This window comes from Procambarus clarkii, chromosome 47, assembly GCF_040958095.1.
Source record: "Procambarus clarkii isolate CNS0578487 chromosome 47, FALCON_Pclarkii_2.0, whole genome shotgun sequence".
Lineage (NCBI taxonomy): Eukaryota > Metazoa > Arthropoda > Malacostraca > Decapoda > Cambaridae > Procambarus > Procambarus clarkii.
In genome coordinates, this window is record NC_091196.1 from 26,084,988 (window position 1) to 26,105,715 (window position 20,728).

Here is a 20,728-nt window from a genome sequence, read left to right on the forward strand (position 1 = left end):
TAAATTTTATAGAAAGAATTTACTGATATAAATAACATTCTTCTTACACAATATTTGGACATGTAGAAACATACAAAACGTAAAAATATACATCATACATCTATGTCATCTATACATTTAGGACAGTAAATTGAAGGAAATTGACTGAAATAGGAAACAATATGAAAACTTTAACATTTGCAAGACTTTATGAAAAATAGACTAGAAACAAAATGAACATAGCGAGAAAAAAAATCCTCCACAAAGCCTAGAAATAGTCAAAGTTTCAAACAATATAAGGAATGGACTATGAATGCAAAAAAAGCCAACCTGACTAGCACGATCAGGGGCTCGTTGCCCCCCAAGAGGCGGTGACAGCCTGTGTTCAGGTCAGTGGAATAGGCAAGGGAAAACGAGACGCCAGGGGATTCGATCCCTTTCCCCGCTCGGCTAGCCAGCGATGTTTTTTAAGAATGACTCGAGACTATTATAACCTTGGAAGGAAGCGGTAACTTCCTCTTCAATATATGCTTTCACCTCCCCCGGGAATTCCGAGACTAGAGCAGTGGCCGGACTCTAACATCAGCCGGCCGTAATAAGATTAGAGGTAGAGAAGAAAAAATCCTTTGGAAATGTTCGTTTGACTAGGTATAATATATATAAACAAGCTTGGAATATAATTAATGTAAAACTGTACAAGCAGATCTATGACACTAATAAATAACAATCTCTCTTGTTTTGTTTTTTTTCTCTCTGAGTTAAAAAGGTAGGCTCAGTACCTTTGATTTAAAGAGTCCTTACACTAAGTCAGTTTCACCAGTATGAGCGGACTAACTTTGGCTTGAGGCACAGCACCATAAATGGGGGTTAGCGGGGGTTGGAGCCCAACTTCACGTTTACGAACCTTCGAGACCTATAATACTTCAATATCTCCTTATCGGCGGAGATGTCGTAATAGCACAGCGGGTTCTGAAGAACGGCGTCCAACCCAGCACCCTCGGAACAGCTTCATCCTAGGACCACCACCTCACCCCTCGACGATCGCCTAGAGAATCTATCCTTAGGCGACGCCTACAGGCGCAGGCGCTGTGGGACGCTTACAGGAGCAGGAGGCCCTGAGGAACATCATACAGGAGCAAGTCCTGGGCTCCGCCTACAGGAGCAGGCCCTGGGCGACGCCTTCGTACGGGTAAGGGTGGAACAAGTTAAACAGCATGGCGAAGAGCGTACACGCCGCGTAGACCCCAAGGGCCACCCACCACAGGAGCTGCTCGTGGAGGCGCTGCTCGAAGTTCTTAAGTACTACTAAGCCTAGTGTAAGCCCCGCTAACGCTCCAGTAAGGTGAGCCACGTAGGATACAGGTAGCCCCACCGTCTCGTGGGCGTACCGGTCGTAGATAGCGAACCCCACATCAGCGCTCGCTGCGGGAGACAGACAGACAGTGGTTAGTCAAGGTCTCTCTAATTACACCATCTACCAATAGCAAAAAATGTCGATTCTCAATCATATACATGTATGTAGCTTTTGAGTGCAAGTCAGAGGGGGGGATGTTCGTATTCTATGTAAGGAGGGAACGCAAAACCTTATGACTAACACTGTTTACACAATATTTAGACATTTAGAACATACACAAACGTAAAAATATATAACATGTATATATTTAACATATATACATAACATGTATATCATCTATACATTCATGACAGTTACTTGAAAGAAATTGACTGAAATAGGAAAGCAAATGAAAACTATTTGCAAGACTATACAAAAAATAGACTAGAAACCGTACAAGGGTTCTATGTAACTAACATGTTAATACGAGATCGCCACCTCTCGCAAAAGTGTCACTTACCGACAAAGAAAACGCCGACGAGTCGTAGGATGCCAAACTGCATATTATTATAGTTTATTAACACATTGGCCAGGTGCGCGGCGAGGAGGGCGTACACGCCCCCGGACGCGCCCACCAGGTACACGTCGGCGTCGAAGACCGAGGTGCCCAGGGACCCGGCCAGCACCCCAGCAAGGTACACGGTGCCTATACGAGCCGACCCGTGTACCATCTCCAGTGGCAGGCCCACCAGCAGCTGCACCAACAGGTTGAACGCTAAGTGTACCCATCTGTACAGAAGAAAAAAAAAACAGCGTCATCATCTCAAATTTAACAAAATTCTAGGTAAATACTTGGGTTAAATTATTGATTAATATAACAGATTACCGGGTAACAATTTTTTGCCCATATACATATTAACCAAGACTAAATCACTATTTGTTACATTTAGTTAATACAAATTCACAAAATACTGCAAATTCAAAATATCTAAGGAGGGGAAAAAAACTTGGTGGCGGGGGCCGAGGTGTTGGAGGAGGAACTTACCCAGCGTGAAGGAAGGCGTAGAAGATGAATCTCCAGACGTGTTGGCGCTTGTCCGGTCTGTAGATGAAGATAGAGTCCACAGCCACGGGTCCCGCCACATTCATCTCTCCCGTCGTCACCGTATAGTACCCGAACACCCCCAACTGCAACAACAGAAAACGAAGATTCAAGACCAACTCTTCGCGACTTCGAAGCGTATACAATATATTTGCAATTCAATAGAGTAGCTTAGGCTATTTCTACCCTCCTCTACTTCAGGTCCTTCAACGGGAGTACAAATCACAGTGCATAACTCTCATGTTTCTATTGCTCACATCTACTACATCTTTCTTACTTAAAGAACCAAAAGGTGACAATAAAGGAAACTAGGAAGAGGCCTATTGACCCATACGAAGCAGCTATTTATTTCCACCCCGAACTCGCTCACTTTTTACGTCTAATCTTCCTTGGAAACAGTCTAAGAAATAAATCATCCGTTGTTTATATCCGGAGCAAATATAAACGTTTATAAATCTACGTGCATTAGATTCCTGGCAGACACACCGGTTCGGGTTTGGACGCGGCTTGTCCACGTGCGCGGGGGAGACGGGGACACACACACACACACACACACACACACACACACACACACACACACACACACACACACACACACACACACACACACACACACACACACACACACACACACACACCACAAACAATGCCAAACTGGCTAAGCCTCTCGCTAGCTCCACCTATCGACCACCTTTTCGCCACCTCCACCTTTTAAGAATAACTTGACGTTTTGCAATACTTTATCAAGACGATGGGTCACAATAACGTGGCTGAAGATATGAACACCAAACCACACACTAGAAGACGAGGAGACGACGACGACGTTTCGGTCCATCTTGGACCATTATCAAGTCGACTGTCTTGATTGTGACCCGTGGAGACCGGGTCACAATACTTAATGGTCCAAGATGGACCGAAACGTCGTGGTCTCCTCATCTTCTGGTGTGTGGTTGGGTCTTGATCCTTTATCGAGATTATATCGTGCGCATTAAGACTGGCAGATGCAACTTAATGCTGACAAATGTAAGGATTTGAGGCAAGGTAATGATGATAGAGTTACATGATACGAGCAAGATAGTGTTGAGATTGCGGTCGGATTGCGAAAAGGATCCGGGAGTTATGATTAATAAGAATTTAAAGTAAAAAAAAATCAATGCATAAATGTTCGAAAGACGGATTTATTTCTCGAAGCGTTAATAATATAACATCTGTTTTTTTTTATCTCTTGATTGTTTCAAGCGTAGGTTAGACATGTATAGGAATGAGTTTGGGCGAATATGAATAGGAGCTGCTACGTATAGGCCAACAGGCATTCTTCAGATGTCTTGATTCTTATGTTTTTGAACTCCTCTCCTTCTCTAATACTCGAGACACGAAAGGCAGACCCTCCAGCTGCTCCATCAACGAAGACCACCTGGACGAGCGTTACCATCACACTAACGAACAAGACGCATACACGTTTTATACTAAATGGAGAACCGAACGCGTGCCGTGAGAGCACGGAGGGCGGCCGGCATACCTGCCTTACCCCCGATGGCGCCACCGAACCCGCTGATGTCATGCAGAAAGAGAAGCCCTTGCCAAGCCGCGCGCCGCGTCACCAACGCCACAATTTCAGCCCATTTTTACCAGTCTTTCCGTTAACCTGTGTCCCTGAGTTTCTGGCGGTGGCCAGAGAGGCAGGATCGCGGATGATGGTAAAAGCCATCAGAAGGAGCTGATGCAATGTTCACAGACGCTAGACTACAAAACACGCGTCACAGCCAGAAATAAACGCGAATGCAGTTAGTGGTCGAGAGTGGCCGGGTCACGAGGTGTAGCGAGGCGGGGCAAGACCTCCTTCAGCTAGCCCAACCCTGACCTGACCCTGAGCCTCCTCCATCTCTCATCTAATTCCTCGGGTGGGAAAACAGTAGTGCAAAACATGGGCGGAAGTGCCAGTGGATGGGTGGAGCTTGTGGCGGAGTACAGCTGGCAGCCTCCATGCCTGGCACCGTGGCCCCCCCTGCCACCACCTAGCGCGGGGGAGTCTGGGCACTATCGTGTGTGCTCGCTGCCTAAACTCTAAGAGGTGGGGCGGCCAAGTCTACTGGGACGCTCCGGAATGCCCCCAGGCACCACAATCCGACAAGTGCGACATCGTCGGGGCCTTTTTGTCGGTGGCGGCGCGTGCCTGGCCAGACGGACGAAGACGGCCCCACCCACCCTTCACCGCTGATACCTACGATCACGGCCCAGAACCTAAAGCACGGTCTCTGCAAACACAAACAGGTGACCTCAAACAGGTAAGCGCGCGCACCACACACACATTGCCCATCGTCATTGCATTATTCTGCTTGTTCAATTCTGACAACCCCCCCCCCCCCCCCCCACACACAGACGAAACATTGCATTTTCACAAAAGTTTCGAGGCCAAAGCTCTCGAATTGGCAGCCCACGCACGAGCTTTCCCTACGTGATAGAACATAGCCAAACGAATATTTTTGGACGAGCGCTAACACACAGACCTCAGACATTGAGTTTCTCAGCTCGATAAGACGGCTGTAGACGCTTCGACAAGCTGTCATTAGGCAAGATAAGTGATATTTCGCTATCCCTCTACTCACCTAATTGTGCTTGCGGGGGTTGAGCTCTGGCTCTTTGGTCCCGCCTCTCAACTGTCAATCAACTGGTGTACAGGTTCCTGAGCCTACTGGGCTCTATCATACCTACACTTGAAACTGTGTATGGAGTCAGCCTCCACCACATCACTTCCTAGATTCACTCCCTCTCCTTCAACCCTTCTCCAAACACTCCCCCCCCCTCCCCCACACACACTTTTCTCTCTGGGGTGCGCGACTCCTGGCACCTCCGTTTCCACCAACCAACAACAAAGAGCACACATAGGACCACACCCAAAGCAAGACTTGGTACTGAAAGCCTCTTGCGTTAAAATTAGTCGCCCGGGAAGGCTGAAACTGCACCCGAGCTGCTAATATGGCCGCCACACTTAGTTACTTCAGAACAACTTCATGAAAACCTGAAACACTCCTCCTATATAGAGGGGGGGGGGCGCAAGGGTGACAAAGGCGACGCAGGGGGGGGGAACTGGGGTGACTGAGGCCGGACCAACTAGGAAGACGGGATCGGCGTGACAAGGATGGAGGGGGGGGGGGGTAGGGAGGAGGGGGGGGGGCGTGACAAGGATAGAGGGAAGGGTGGAGATGAAAGGATGATGGGTAGAGGTATGTTGCCAGGGTCAGGGAAAGCCAGGGAGATGTCATCACCACGATGGGCCCCGGGCAGGTGGGCCCAATGAGGGCCCAGAGGACCACAGTTCCCATTGACCGGGCCGTGCTCTCCCCCTCCCCCCTAACACCCCTTCCCACGAAGCGCGGTGTTGTATACAAAATACATCTCAAATCCCCCCCCCCCCCGCCCCCCTCCTTCTCCTCTTAAAACCTCACACCGGGCCGTGTCGAAAAAGAAATGTTTAACTGGAGCAGAACGCCTGGAGTGATGTGGAGGAAGTTGATGTAGCCATTGATGTGGGGAGGAAGGGGGGGGGGGGAAGGGGGGGGGAGGGGGGCTGGGGTCGTGGTGGCTGGCACAGGAATCGCCACACTATTAGTGCACCCCCCCCTCCCACCTCTCCCCCAACCCGTGTTTCACTGCAAATGACACACACTAACCCAAAGCACATACACCAGCGAGGATTATTTTGCTGTGTGTAAACTTTGGTCCTAAATTCGCGGCCCCCACGCCCCCCCCAAAAAAAAACACCACGTGCAGCACAAACTACCCATAGAACACAATACTAATTAGCGATCGCGCGCTTTTCAGCGTTAAGGGAGCGCGGGCGAGCCTGTGTTGGTTGGTGGTGAGAACGTGACTAGGTCGGGCGTGCGGTGAGGGCGGAGGTGTGTGTAGGCCAGTGGTTACTCAGTACTCTCACTGCTCACCACCACCACGGCCTCACCTGCTCAACGGAGCCTCTCCCTCTTTGCCATAACGGACGCCACACTAGTAAGGAACAAGTTAACTGTAAGGTGACCGTGACTGTTTACTGGTTATCGACAGTCACGGTACAATTTTCTCCATTGTTGTTCAATGACTAACGGGCCCACACCAACAGATGGAACAACGACCCCCGTGGCAGACACGAGTAACTTAGCAATAAATGAAGCACACACACGGGCTAGCGTGGGTATCTTTAGTGTCGGGCACAGGGGCACCTTACCAAATCAGCACGGCTGGACATTATAGCCTAGCGTCGCTTACAATAATCGTAAGGCGACTGCCGTACCAGCTACACGTTGAAGCTTTTACAAAGACATAAAAATGAGTGGTGACCGACAGACTGTACACCCGAGAGACAGATGGCGCGCACAGGATAATGAGTGGGGTGACTAGTAGGGCATCACGGGTTACCTTCAGACACGAGCACAGGGCGTCGAGGCAGGTAGGTCTGGCGTGTGTCTGGGGCGCCGACGCCCGCCATCTGACGAGCACACGTGTGGCGGCCGGTGGTCCTGCCCGGTGCTGGGCATGGGGTACGGTTGGAGGGGGTTGACGGGGTACTCTCTGATCACTTGGGGGAAGGGGGGAGACCGAGACGCCATGTGGATGTAATCAAACATGCAGACATACCCGCTCAGGTATCCTACATCAACCCAAGTGGACAAATGAGGGCCGTCGACAAACAAACCACCTTGCTATCTCTCACCTACTCACCCAACCTCTTAATTGCGTAATTATAAAACTTCCCTATCGACTTGAGAATGGTCCAGGACGGACCGAAACATCGTCGTCGTCCCTTCACCTTCTAATGTGTGGTCTGGTCAACCTTGCGTACCTTACCTACACCGCAGCCCGTATGTGTATGCATGACGACACTTGTACCAACCTACACATACTTCCAGCTAGCGAAAACATAACCCAGAACGCATCGCTAACGATTTTAAGAGGCAAGAAAATGCGGAACGCACGACTGAGCGACAGCTGGGTCCAGGCTCACTCCCTCCCGCCCGCCCTTCCCAACCGCCTGGTACCCCTGATGTACGCACGCTCGCATACCACCTGACGCACAGGTGGGCAAGGGTACCACGGGCCACCTCGGTATGCTGGATTAACCACGGCCCGGATCATTTTGGTTAAACCGCGATGGATTAGGGGGTGCATCCACTGCGCTTCTGTACACGTTTGGATTCCTGGGACGCCACGACAGTCACAGGTAAATCACAGGTACACGACGCGTTCCTAGCTGAATGGCAAGGTTAGTAATGTACGGAGGAATAAACACGCCCGAGATTCATGGGGGGAGAAACTGCATCCCATACCAATGGATTAATGTGTTTAAATGACGAGTATAGTTATTAGGCTATCCTTACTACACCCTAATAATCCTTACAATCATTATTAGGCTATCCTTACTACAGCCTAATAATCCTTACAATCATTATTAGGCTATCCTTACTACAGCCTAATAATCCTCACAATCATTATTAGGCTATCCTTACTACACCCTAATAATCCTTACAATCATTATTAGGCTATCCTTACTACAGCCTAATAATCCTTACAATCATTATTAGGCTATCCTTACTACAGCCTAATAATCCTTACAATCATTAAGCTATCTTTACTATAGCCTAATAATCCTTACAATCATTAGGCTATTTTTACTCTTATTATTCGGCTATCCTTACTCCTATTATCGTATTGTCAATAACGTCATTACAAATATATCAACAATGCATATTTACGATATTCACAAGTACAAATACAAGGGACAGGTACAGAGGAGAGGAGACAGGGGAGAGGAGACAGAGGAGAGGAGACAGAGGAGAGGAGACAGAGGAGAGGAGACAGAGGAGAGGAGACAGAGGAGAGGAGACAGAGGAGAGGAGACAGAGGAGAGGAGACAGAGGAGAGGAGACTAAGAGCAGCAAGGAAGACGGAAGTTTCCTTAGCATTCGCCTAATTGTGCCTTAGCGCCTTGGTCCCGCCTCTCAGCCTAGTGAAGATTTCCAGGTAGCGTGGGTGTGTTTGCATCAGTCTGTTGAAGGGGTAGTAGAGCTGGGACTCAAGAGCTATGACTTGATTCTTGTCAACTTTACGATATGAGGACACAGCATACAGATTCATACTTGCTCCATTCACGGGAGCGTGAATGGAGCAAGAAGTCAGGCTTGGTTTGTTGTTTAAGATTCAGCTACTGGAAACAAACAGTTTCAAGTAGCACGGGCTATGGCGAGCCCGTAGTGGACTTGCCTGGCACAGGAGCGGGGCTGTAACTGCCAGGATTGGGACGATGGGAGCGGATATACTACAGGAAGGCAGGCGTGCAGGAAACGGGAAGGCTAGTGATGAGGGCGAAGTTACCTTCCCTGACCTCCTTCCCAAAGCTTATTACGGACAAATAGGCAGCGGAGTGGGAAGGGGGAAGGGGAGGACGGAGTGGGAAGGATGTAGGGGGGACGGAGTGGGAAGGGGGAAGGGGAGGACGGAGTGGGACCACAGCAGGGGTAATGAGGTCGCTGATGGAGGAAGCTGAATTGACAATAGAGAGAATGGGAGTGATGAAGTAAGGAGGAGGGAAGAGTCATATTTACGATGCAGGAAAACGAGATCAGACGAGAGTTGTGCTAGGGAGTACCAGCACAAACACCAACAGAGGGGATATGATCACAACTTACAAGATACTAAAGGGGGGAGGAATAGATCAAATGGATAAGGATAGCCTCTTCAGACAGAGAAGGCAGGACAAGAAAACAGCTGGAAGCACAAATGAGCCGAAGGGACATTATAAAGTACTCGTACCATGAACGGGTAGTTAACAATTGGAATGCTCGACCAAATGAGGTTGTAGAAGCCACCTCCATCCAAGACTTAAGGCCCGATTGGACAAAGAATTTGAAAGTCAAGAGTAATTAGGTTGAAACGTAACAGGTACAAGGCCAGTAAGCGGAGCACCTCACTCTCCCATACACACTGATAAGTAAAGACTAGTCTTGGAGAGCCTTACGGGTTATTCATGCCCGTGCCACCTCTTGGGTGGCTTACTCTTCATCAATGTTGGAGAGCCATTATAAAACACGACTAAAACCTAAGCTAAAAAGAAACAGGGGAAAAAAAGGAAGGAAACCCCACCTCCATTTAAAACTTTGACCCAAATATCAGCGTAACAACGTTATCGCGAATAACCGAACTCAATTACGGGCTCACCATAGCCCGTGCTACATGGACATTTCGTTCTGAGTAGCTAAATCTAAAACAACGGGAGTCATTATCCAAGGCACACGAATTGGGCTGAACGTTAACAAGGGAGGGAGAGGGGGGGAGCAGGGAAATAGGGATAGCGTTATCACCCCCTCCCCCCCCAAAAAAAAAAAAAAAAAGGATTGGGGGTGGCCGGGTACGGGGCTTAATGACCCCCCCCCCCCTCCAAATCCCTCCCATAATCACCCACTCCATTACTAATTCATTAATATACATCAGTTATATTATACATCTCTATATTATAGGCGACATTTGCTAAAGCTTAAACAACATGCGGGAAAAAAAATGCTTGCGGTAAGCATGTTAGAACAGAGAGAGAAGACATGTTTATTAAGATAAAACTGGAGACAAAACTGAAGCCTAAGCACCCCAGCGAGAGGGAGGGGGGGGGGGTGAGGGAGAACGAAGGGGGGGGGAGGGGGTGCGAGAGAACGAAGGGACAGAGTGAGAGGGGAGGAGAGAGAGGATCAAGTCAGGTGAGGGAGACTTTTGCGAGGCTTCTACTCATATTGGGTAGCTACAGAACGCGCCATCACCCCCTCCCCCAACCCCCGCCCCTAAGCTGCTCCATTACTCCCCCCCTCCCCTCCCCCCCCCCCCCCCCCACTAAACTACCCTTTGGAACCGTTGCTTTATGACTATTGTAACTACCCTTCCGTCTTGCCATCCCGTAAGTTACACTGTAACCGAAACAATCTTACTGCCCTCATTAAGTCAGATGTGACAAGTCAAATTACACTCATTGGGTTCAGGATGATTAACTGGTCTAACCTCCCTTGGCATCATTTGATAAAACAGGCGTCGTGTCTTCCGGTTAATCTAAACAACGAGTACGAGAGAATGAGCTTACGAGTATTATCAAAAACCCAAGTTTAATTTCAAGTGAATTGGTAAGTGTCAAGGATTTGCAGCTTGTAAGTGTCAACACGCTGGCCGAGGGTAAGTGCTTCCATCTCCACACCACCCGAACGAAAAGTTCCACCAGAGTGGCAACGGGTAGAACACTTACAGTCTTAAAGTGGTGTTCAATCCTTAGGATTTAATCCTGTTCACGAGATCAACCCTTCTTAAAACGGACAAGTGAGTGGATGTCCAGGAAACAACATGTACTATACGCCCCCGCATACCAGGGTATAGGGAAGCCAATTTCCAACACCCAAACCACCAAAGAACAGTTTCTAAGATTGCCCAGACCACACACTAGAAGATGAAGGGACGACGACGTTTCGGTCCGACCTGGACCATTCTCAAGTCGATTGTCTTTAAATTACTTTAGCCACGTTATTGTGACTCATCGCCCGCAACAGTTTCCAAGTCTCCATTATGTTTATCGACCAGAATACGGTAAACCTAAGACGTAAACCAGCACAGGTAGGCAGGTGTGTGAGTGGGTAGTCCGCCACCTTGTTGGTGGTCGTGGTTCGCCAAGTGATGGGTGGGGGGGCAGCACAAATGTAAATATTTGGATCCCCTCTATCACGACTAGGACGGGAAGGTGCGCCTACACGGAAAACAAACACAAACACACATACACAACACCTCAAGACTCGTGGCTACTAGAATCTAACCCAGCGTGCAAATTAATGGAACTGAATGGCCGTGAAAGAGAATGGGTACGAGCCCAACACAAAAAGGAGGAATACCTCAGAAATACTTCACTTGAAGGAGGTGAATCGTCAGAGAAGGTCTGCAGATGGGAGAGGAACTGTCAGAGAAGGACAAGCGTTAGCATCACACAAGGTCTACCTCCCGAAGCGTACAAACTGGATAACATCAAGAAGCATACACTAGGATAGCAAACAAGGATTGTCTTTACGAAATTGACTAGTAACACGTCTCACACACACACATCACTTGTGTTATTCCAACCATGTGACGTACAGCAAGAGCTTGGAAACAGTCTTACGGTCCCGCAAATCTCAAGAAAGCCAAGAGCTTTGCCAACGAGGACGTCGACTGAGATAGGTGGAGACTATAACTAGACTTATAGTGTCATGGAGCGATCAAAACAAAAATCCAGCGACTGAGAAGTCAGATCCAGGAGCTGCAACTTATCTCTCTTTAAACACTCCAAAGTAAGTGCACCCAGGCAGGTACTCGCGCAAATGCATTGGGAGCCAGAGTCTAATGGATCACAGAAAGGAGACTAACGTGAAGAAAAGGGGAATTACACGAGACTAATCGTACCACTAGAATGCTCTAACAGAAATAGAACGTGAAAGCCAGACAATCAAAGATATGATAAATCAGGTTCAACCGAGATGTAGTGGCTGATGTGAGATGCACACACAGTCACTAAGAGATAAAAGGAATAGTGAATATAACAAACTTAAGGCTTAACAATGTTAAGGGGCAAAAAGAACAGGTAAAATATAACGAACAGGGGAATATACGAGAACGAACACATGTCTCAGGTCTAGGAAAGAGAGAGAACAATGGAATCTGAACAAAAAACCACGAAAGTTACAAGTTATTCAAGGTTAATAAGCCACCCAAATTACTCTCTCTAGACACAGACGGACAATATGTATGTACATGTGTACAGCATTTACTCAAAAACGTTTTGAATCAATACTAACAAGAACAGGATAAGCACAATCAATTCCCAACGATTCCCTTTCAGAAATATAGGATCAGAACACACGTCCAATACAAGATACAATCACCCTGAACACACGTCCAATACAAGATACAATCACCCTAACATAATACCCGAACACAGTGATTACTGAAACAATCTATCCCACATTGATAGTATAAAAACCCATTGTGATGGGCACGTGGTAATCGGATTCGAACCCCCCACCCGGGTTAATGAGGCTGCCAGTTTGTTGACATTCGGTATCCAGGCAACGGGGCCGCCTAGCCTGGTATTTGGCCGCCGTTACGATCAATAGGACTTCTCAGGCTCTTGAAGAAGGTTCAAGGGGGGGGGGGGGAGTAGAAATAGCCTAAGCTACTCTATCCCTTTGAGATGTATTTTTTATTGTCTCAGTAAACATACTTGAACTTGAAGAAGGTTCCTCCCTACTTCACATGTCCTAACATTCATAAGTTAAACACACACATTGTAAAAATGTGAAAGTTGCTATATCAATGTTGGTTTCTAGATTCGTGTTTTATAAATTATAATTTTTACAATGTTATCAACATTGTTACATGCTAGTCAAGAAATCTGACATGTCTACCAACATCAATTGCAGTGTGTGTATAAAATATTTTACTGTCAGCAAACTATTCTGAAATCTCGCAGCATTCATAAAAAAAATCCAGCGAACAGTACGGACTAAGTAAAGGTCAGGGTCACATTTCTACAATCACTGGCTCTCAAAATGTCGTCTCCCGTGTGGCAATGACCCTCAGGCACACACACACACACACACACACACACACACACACACACACACACACACACACACACACACACACACACACACACACGGATCAGAGGGATAGGGAAAGCTGGATAATGCAGGGATGAGCAAAGAACAACCTGATAGAGAACTGACAAAGCAATAGGGTATAGGTGAGCAAGGTAGGACAGAGGTATTAATAGCCATCACAAGACATCTCTGTCACACAGACGCCACAGGGCGGACCCAACAGTTCCACAGCAAGGTGACACCTCCACCACACACTCAGGGTGACATCACCTACCACCTGATATTGGCCGTGATTAATAGTGTTGTTAGCAGGGGATCGACTGACCCCAAGATCTCCACGGCTCAAATAACCATGACCTGACAAGCGCAACATATAACCCGCTCCCAGAACAGACTGGCCCCTCTTGACCAGTGATACACGGCCCCCTAACCCAATGACCTATACGTTCATTACCTACCTAAACCCTATGGGGTCCCGTACAAATAACGTTGAATCACCCATTACAAACATAACCTTGCATGATCTCTCCGGAATAACACCATGAAGGAATACTGATGTACGTCTGCTGACACTCCAGCGAGGACCTTCAGGTGATCCGGCGAGACCTACCTGTACAAGGGTGACCTACCTGTACAAGGGTGACAGCGATAACGAAGAGAGGCGGCGGCCAGCACCTATAGTGGTCGGCATAGTATTTACGGTCCCGCTCCTCCGTCAAGAACTCGTCCGCTATGAGGCGAACCATTCTGGCAAAGAAACAAATTATGGGTCGGTCAACATATTAAGCATTACCACAAATCGTATATAAACACCAGATAGACCTACACAAACTATTACCATTTAACTATCAATTTAAACAGTGGGTGAGAAAGTACTAAATGTTTGGTATTTAATTGAATTAGTACTGTTCAAACTACAGTCCTAATAAGCTGAGTACTAAATAATAGGAAACTTAAAATTATAGTCTGCCAAGTTTATTTACCAAGTTTACTAGGAAATAAAAATTGTAACAGCCACAACAAACTCGGTAATATATCTAATGATTAATAATAAAACTGGCACGCTATCAAGTTTTAAAATAATCAGCGGATGCTAGGCTACCGAGCGATGCTAGGCTACCTAGCAAACCCAGCCTGCCTAGCAAAGCCAGGCTAGCAAGCCAGCTAGGCTACCGAGCTAAGCTAGGCTACCTAGCAAACCCAGCCTGCCTAGCAAAGCCAGGGTAGCAAGCGAGCTAGGCTACCGAGCGATGCTAGGCTACCTAGCAAACCCAGCCTGCCTAGCAAACCCAGGCTACCAAGCCCAGCTAGGCTACCGAGCGAAGCTAGGCTATCAAGCGAGCTAGGCTACTAAGAGTGGCACCCACCGCAAGCATCTCTGACACCGTCTTAAGCTGGCAGTGGCACTCTTCTCGCACCTTCTCAAAAGGAAGCAGAGCAAGAGAAAGGGCATATCGGGCCCCAGCTAACACTAACAGTCACACATGTTTCTGCCTCGCCCCTGAGTCAACCACTAACAGTGCCAAACCTTACAAGGCAGCCCAGAGCCAGGCATTCCAGGAGTGCCAACGTGAAAGCACAAAGTGTCAAATGATTGTCGAGTTTGAAATTGGAATTAAGAGGCACAAATTACGGGATAGCCAGCAACATGATTGACGAGGGACTGAGCAAGTCAACTGTCATGGAAGTAGAGGAGTAGATTGCATACACCGATAGCGAGTTTGACGGAGAATTGATCGACATGGGTTGGCAGGCCTGAGGAAGACCTAGGTTGCATGTTCTAGTGCCAACGATAGATTGCGTGACACTTAGAATTGCTGTGGGATGGTAGCGATGCAGAATTAACGACCGAATGTAACTATCATAGCATCAGTATGTTTTAATATGCACACACGTACACCTAAACCTGACTTCTGCCGCACCATGCTACTAGCCTCTTCAGGCTAAATTAAGTAACAACATGTGACTTCCATGCATCTATTATTAATTCCAGTTCAACCAATATTGGTAAACAAAAATCAGCTGTTTTGAGCACACCGGTATCGTACTAGGGCTAGACCGAGCACCAAAGCCAACCTTAGTGGACAGATTAAGTTACTTACTTGTTAAAGATAGGAGGTTCGTGAAGGAGGAGATGGAAGTCGGTCTCAGAGGTGACCTGGCGATCCTTCTGGTGAACAGCACATTTGAACGACCGACTCCTCTTGCCACTCATCTGTCAAGGCCGTGGAGAAGAACCGAATAAATAACGCGAAAACCACACACACAAACACACAAATACAGGCAGGTATCAACCTGACATTACCTATCAACAGGCACCATTTGACACCATTGTAATTAGCAATATCGACCTGGGAAAACGCTGCTCTAATTCACTAGAGTGCTCTAATTCACTAGAGTGCTCTAATTCCTCCAAAGGAAATAACCACGCCTCGTGTAGGCGGTCAGACGCTGGTTAAAAATATACAACACTGACAGATATTGGCATTTAGATTAGCTCTTTTTCTCAATATTAGCTCCCAAATGACGAGAGAGAGCAATATAGCTTACCCGTTGAAACCATCGCTAGCATTGTGTAAGTCGTTCGCATTTCCTCAATGGTCGATGTCTTAAACGTAACGTTTCGTCTAGTTAAAGTTAATTGATGTCCGGCACTCGTCCAATCCTCGCACAGCCAAACGGAACAACAATTAGGCGCAAGACAACAAGATAAACTAGGGCAAACTTAACAAACATGGCAAGAGGATGAGGGGAGAGGGTCGCGTCCACACCCCACCACCACCAGACACCAACTGAGACTATTTTAGCGACTGTGCATCGTCTGCAAGCCGGGTATTTTCACCGGGGTTTATACAAGACTTCTTACATTCTTGTACAACTTCCTTCCACAGCCTCTATTGCTCTCCCATGTCCCTCCAGCTAATCAATATATATATGTACAAGATATATATATGTAATCAATATATATATGTACAAGAATGTATCAACTCTTGTATATATCTCCCCCCAAAAATATATATATATATATATAACCCACGTGATATAAACACGCTCTCTCTAAATATAAATTCATATATAACCAAGTTCACAGTTGAGTTTAGATACATCAACCTTATACATCGCCTGCTTAATGTATAAGAAATTTGACACATTTCTCTTCGACTCTTGAATATCATTCGAGAATGTATTTATAAGTTACAGAACTCTGAAGTCAGGATTTATGTTTCAGGCAAAACGGGATTATTTGAATGCGTAAGATATTGTAATTGTACAGGATTTAATCAACACACTTTTTGGTAATATGTCGTTTCTTTAGATATAATGTTTGAAATATGTTTGATTATTGAAAGATTTGTTTTAACTAAATTACTTATTTTGATGATTTTTATTTTAATTTGCTGGTGTATTTTGTATATATATATATATATATATATATATATATATATATATATATATATATATATATATATATATATATATATATATATAATGCACTGATTTACGTATAAAAGATACATAACAGTCTTCATTTAATTTTTAAACAAATCAGTCATGAAAAAAGTTAAGTGAACCCTTTTTATTTTAAAATAAATTGGATCACATTACAATATATATATATATATATATATATATATATATATATATATATATATATATATATATATATATATATATATATATATATATATATATATATATATTGATAATGGTTTTCTTGAAGACGAATACTTATTACAGTCGCACCAATTTATATAAGTGTTCAATAGATTATATTTCATGTTCACAGACGTTTCATTTCCTTCAAAATCAATTTAAAAAAAAAAGAAGCTTGAGAGTTTTCGTGAACATTTTAACATGAACTTGAGAAACAATTGAACAAGTGAAGCAGAAGTGTTTTACACTGAAGTTATTTTTTTTAGTTTCCTTTGCTGTTATTCATCAATATAACTTTCATCACTTTATTTTTCCCTGATAGCACACAATACACGAAGAATTTATATATATATATATATATATATATATATATATATATATATATATATATATATATATATATATATATATATATATATATATATATCCTGCATGATATAAACAAAAATCACTGTATATACTTACATACTATTAGATGATATATGAAAATATTATCATGGGAGATTTATCCAGGCGACACAAGATTTTTCCAAGTCAAAAAATTCACACAAGTCACTTTTCCCACTAAAATTTCAAATATATATGAACTCCACAAAAGCGAAGCACCAGTCGGGAGAACAAGTATATATATATATTTTTCCAATGCACTGTGGTATTTCTCCAAAGCCTTGAGACGACTAGACACAAGAGAGAGAGAGAGTGAGAGAATATTGGGAGAGCGCAGCGAGCGAGAGGAGAGAGGGAGGAGAGGAGAGAGAGAGCGGGGCACGTGTGTATGCACTCTCCTCCGACGCCCAGAGTCTACTGATCCAGGGAAGCACCCATGGCAGCCCCGCCGTCATTATGGCTGGTGACTCTCCCTCTCCCTCCCTCTGCCTCCCCCAGCACCCAGACGCCCCCCACTCCCTCCCTCTCCCCCATCCCAGACACGTGCGAATGAGGGGGGAGGAGGGGAAGACAGATAGATACCTGGGGGGGGATAGATAGATACCTGGGAGGGGGGGATAGATACCTGGGGGGGGGGGTAGTTAGATAGATACCTGGGGGGGAGTTAGATACCTGGGGGGGAGATGGATAGATACCTGGGGGGGAGATAGATAGATACCTGGGGGGGGAGATGGGTAGATACCTGGGGGGGAGATAGATAGATACCTGGGGAGAGACAGACAGATACCTGGGGGGGGGGGAGTTAGATAGATACCGGGGGGGGGTTAGATAGATACCTGGGGGGGAGTTAGATTGATACCTGGGGGATAGATAGATACCGGGGGGGGAGATAGATACCTGGAGGAAGATAGATAGATACCTGGGGGGGGAGATAGATTGATACCTGAGGGGGAGGAGACGGGAGGGGAGGGGACGGGAGGGGAGGGGACGCATAGATACCCAAGGAGGGGAAGAAGATACTTTAGGGGAAAAGATAGCTTAGAGGAGAGAGATATCTTAGAGAGGGGATAAATACCAAAGAGGGGGGGGAGGGGGGGGGAGGGGGGGGAGGGGGGGGAGAGAGAGAGAGAGAGAGAGAGAGAGAGAGAGAGAGAGAGAGAGAGAGAGAGAGAGAGAGAGAGAGAGAGAGAGAGAGAGAGAGAGAGAGAGAGAGAGAGAGAAACAGAGAGACATTCTCCATCACAGCCCACAACAACAGCCCCCCCCCCCAATACAACAACAACATTGGCTACACCACTGGTCTAACCTCTAGACACCACCCCCCATCACACCACACCCCCTCCACCCTCCCTCATTGCCACCCAAGCCATGTCTATCGCACTATCAAATGACAAATAGATCAAATTACTGAAATACTTAAACGAAGAGCTGAGCCGAGAGCAGGTCGGGTGGGTGGCCGATTGGGGAGTGGGGGTTGCTGGGGGGGGGGGAGATTGGGGATTCCGTGTGGGTGGTCAGTGTTCTGTGGGTGGTGGTGGGTGGCAGGAGAGGTGGGTTGGGGTTGAGGGGGGGAAGGAAGGAATTAGACTGCACATTATCTATCACAAACAACGTAGGAAAACAAACTCTTTTACAGACAGACAGACAGACACAGAAGCCCATGGCGTCAGTTCTATCAAGCGAGTGATGTAAATCGTACATTAATTATGACAAAATAACTCAGTAAATAACATCATTAAACATCTCAGAGAGAGAGAGAGAAGGAACAAGACAAAATAAATATATACAAAACACTTCATAAACACAAAATTGACAACTTGGCAACCGTTGGTCAGCTGGGGGAGGGGAGGGGAGGGGAGGAGGGGGAGGGAGGAGGGAAAAGGGAAGAGGAAGAGGCTCACTCCCACACCTCAGTCGCTGTCGCGTCCTCATGAAGGGTAGATGTACACTTTTGCTCCTGCTCTCTCTCTCCACACACACACACACACACACACACGCATGTCTACTGGTTATTTGACACCACAGGTGCACTCTTGTGTGATAGCTTGATATATTATCACCAAGCACATACACAGAGGAAACACAGGTGTCGCCATGGGTACTCTCAGCCCATATACAACATGCTAAACTACCCAAACTCTTCATTTTCCACTCCGTCAAAAACCCAACCTAACCTAACCAGAGACATACCAACCCAACCAACCCACCAAACCCTTCGAGGGATTATAGGCATAGAAAACACCAACATTAGATTTTTTGTATTATTTTCTTTTTTTAGGTATTTATGAAATCATAAAACAGGGAAATTGCAAGGGGCTCTATGGTTACTTGAGACTGCAGAGCAACCAAACATTCCTGTGTTTATGTGAGGTCTGATGTCACACAGTGGAAGCAGCAGGCATCTTGTAAGAGTCCTTGGGTCTTACGGAGACCGAGCAAGCATGCAAGAGAAGAGTTTTTTTTTTCAAAGACCTTGGTGAAGGCTGACAGGTTCCGTTTGGAGGAGAGTCGGCCAGCCAAGTCACGGCTTAGAGTACGCATTCCGTAAGAAACAGGGCCGTCTCTGTTAGTTGGTCCCGTGGAGTGAGTTGGACCTGTGGAGTGAGCTGGCCCTGTGGAGTGACCTGGACCTGTGGAGTGTGCTGGACCTGTGGAGTGACCTGGACCTGTGGAGTGACCTGGACCTGTGGAGTGACCGGGACCTGCATCTTTCTTGTCATCACAGAGGAAAATTTACCCATATGTATTAACCATATGTAAGTAACCATATTTAACCATATGTAACCATATTTACCCATATGTATGTGCAAACATCTCCATAGTGAGGGCAACTACAAACAGCGATTCAATACAACAAAGACATTCATCTAAACCCATGATCCTAACACCTAAGACCTTGTTACCTAGCAGTAAATAGGTACCTGGGTGTTAGCCAGCTGTCACGGGCTGCTTCCTGGGGGGTGGAGGCCTGGTCGAGGACCGGGCCGCGGGGACACTAAAAAAAAAGGCCCGAAATCATCTCAAGAAGAAGACGTACATCGACCCCCCCCCCTTCCTCCTCCCCATCACCCCCAAGGGGAAGACACACATGTCTACCAGGATTACGTTCACGTCAACACGTTCACGTCTTGTTCTTACGTTCTCCGCCATGAACGTTGCTGTTTGCATGTTGACAGTAGGACTACTACTGCTTTCAGGTGTAAACAAGAGCTTAGCCTAGGCCTAATTAGGAAGTTTGACCTATTATAGCCCATACAGACGACGAGTCACACTTCAAAGGGTTACCTTGAGGTTACCTTGAGGTGCTTCCGGGGCTTAGCGTCCCCGCGGCCCGGTCGTCGACCAGGCCTCCTAGTTAAGACATGCTTGCTCCAGGATCCCTATACAGTTTCAAGTGTAGATATGATAGAGTCCAGTAGGCTCAGGAACCTGTACACCTGTTGATTGACGGTTGAGAGGCGGGACCAAAGAGCCAGAGCTCAACCCCCGCAAGCACAACTAGGTGAGTACATACACACATTTACACTGTCCAGGGGCCTGGCAGCTAAGTGGGCAACGCTCGGGGATTGTAATCTTAAAGTCCTACGATTCCCGACCGGGGGCAGAAACAATTGAGCATGTCTTCTTTCT

At 46.5% G+C, this 20,728-nt stretch overlaps 1 protein-coding gene across 2 annotated transcripts; it reads right to left on the reverse strand.

Moving 5' to 3' along the window:
* LOC123762977 (stem cell tumor) lies at positions 1-17,472 on the reverse strand. Of its 2 annotated transcripts, none has more exons than XM_045749852.2 (6): positions 17,177-17,472; positions 15,160-15,272; positions 13,687-13,804; positions 2,358-2,500; positions 1,833-2,101; positions 1-1,401 (listed from the first exon to the last, which is right to left on the reverse strand). In XM_045749852.2, the coding sequence occupies exons 2-6, from the start codon at positions 15,270-15,272 to the stop codon at positions 1,133-1,135; spliced, it is 912 nt and encodes a 303-aa protein (XP_045605808.1). In that variant the 5' UTR covers positions 17,177-17,472; the 3' UTR covers positions 1-1,132. The 2 variants fall into 2 exon arrangements, with proteins under 2 accessions (XP_045605808.1, XP_045605807.1); XM_045749851.2 differs by lacking the exon at positions 17,177-17,472 and adding an exon at positions 15,608-15,859.
* Positions 17,473-20,728: the final 3,256 nt, after the last annotated feature.

Bases quoted from the DNA above. Each gene is read 5' to 3' on its own strand.
- LOC123762977 (XM_045749852.2), bottom strand. From the start codon at position 15,272: ATGAGTGGCAAGAGGAGTCGGTCGTTCAAATGTGCTGTTCACCAGAAG. The intron at 2,501-13,686 runs GTAGGTCACCCT...CTGTTGTTGCAG, and splicing joins TCGCTGTCACCCTTGTACAG to TTGGGGGTGTTCGGGTACTA. The intron at 1,402-1,832 runs GTAAGTGACACT...TGTCTCCCGCAG, and splicing joins CGTCGGCGTTTTCTTTGTCG to CGAGCGCTGATGTGGGGTTC.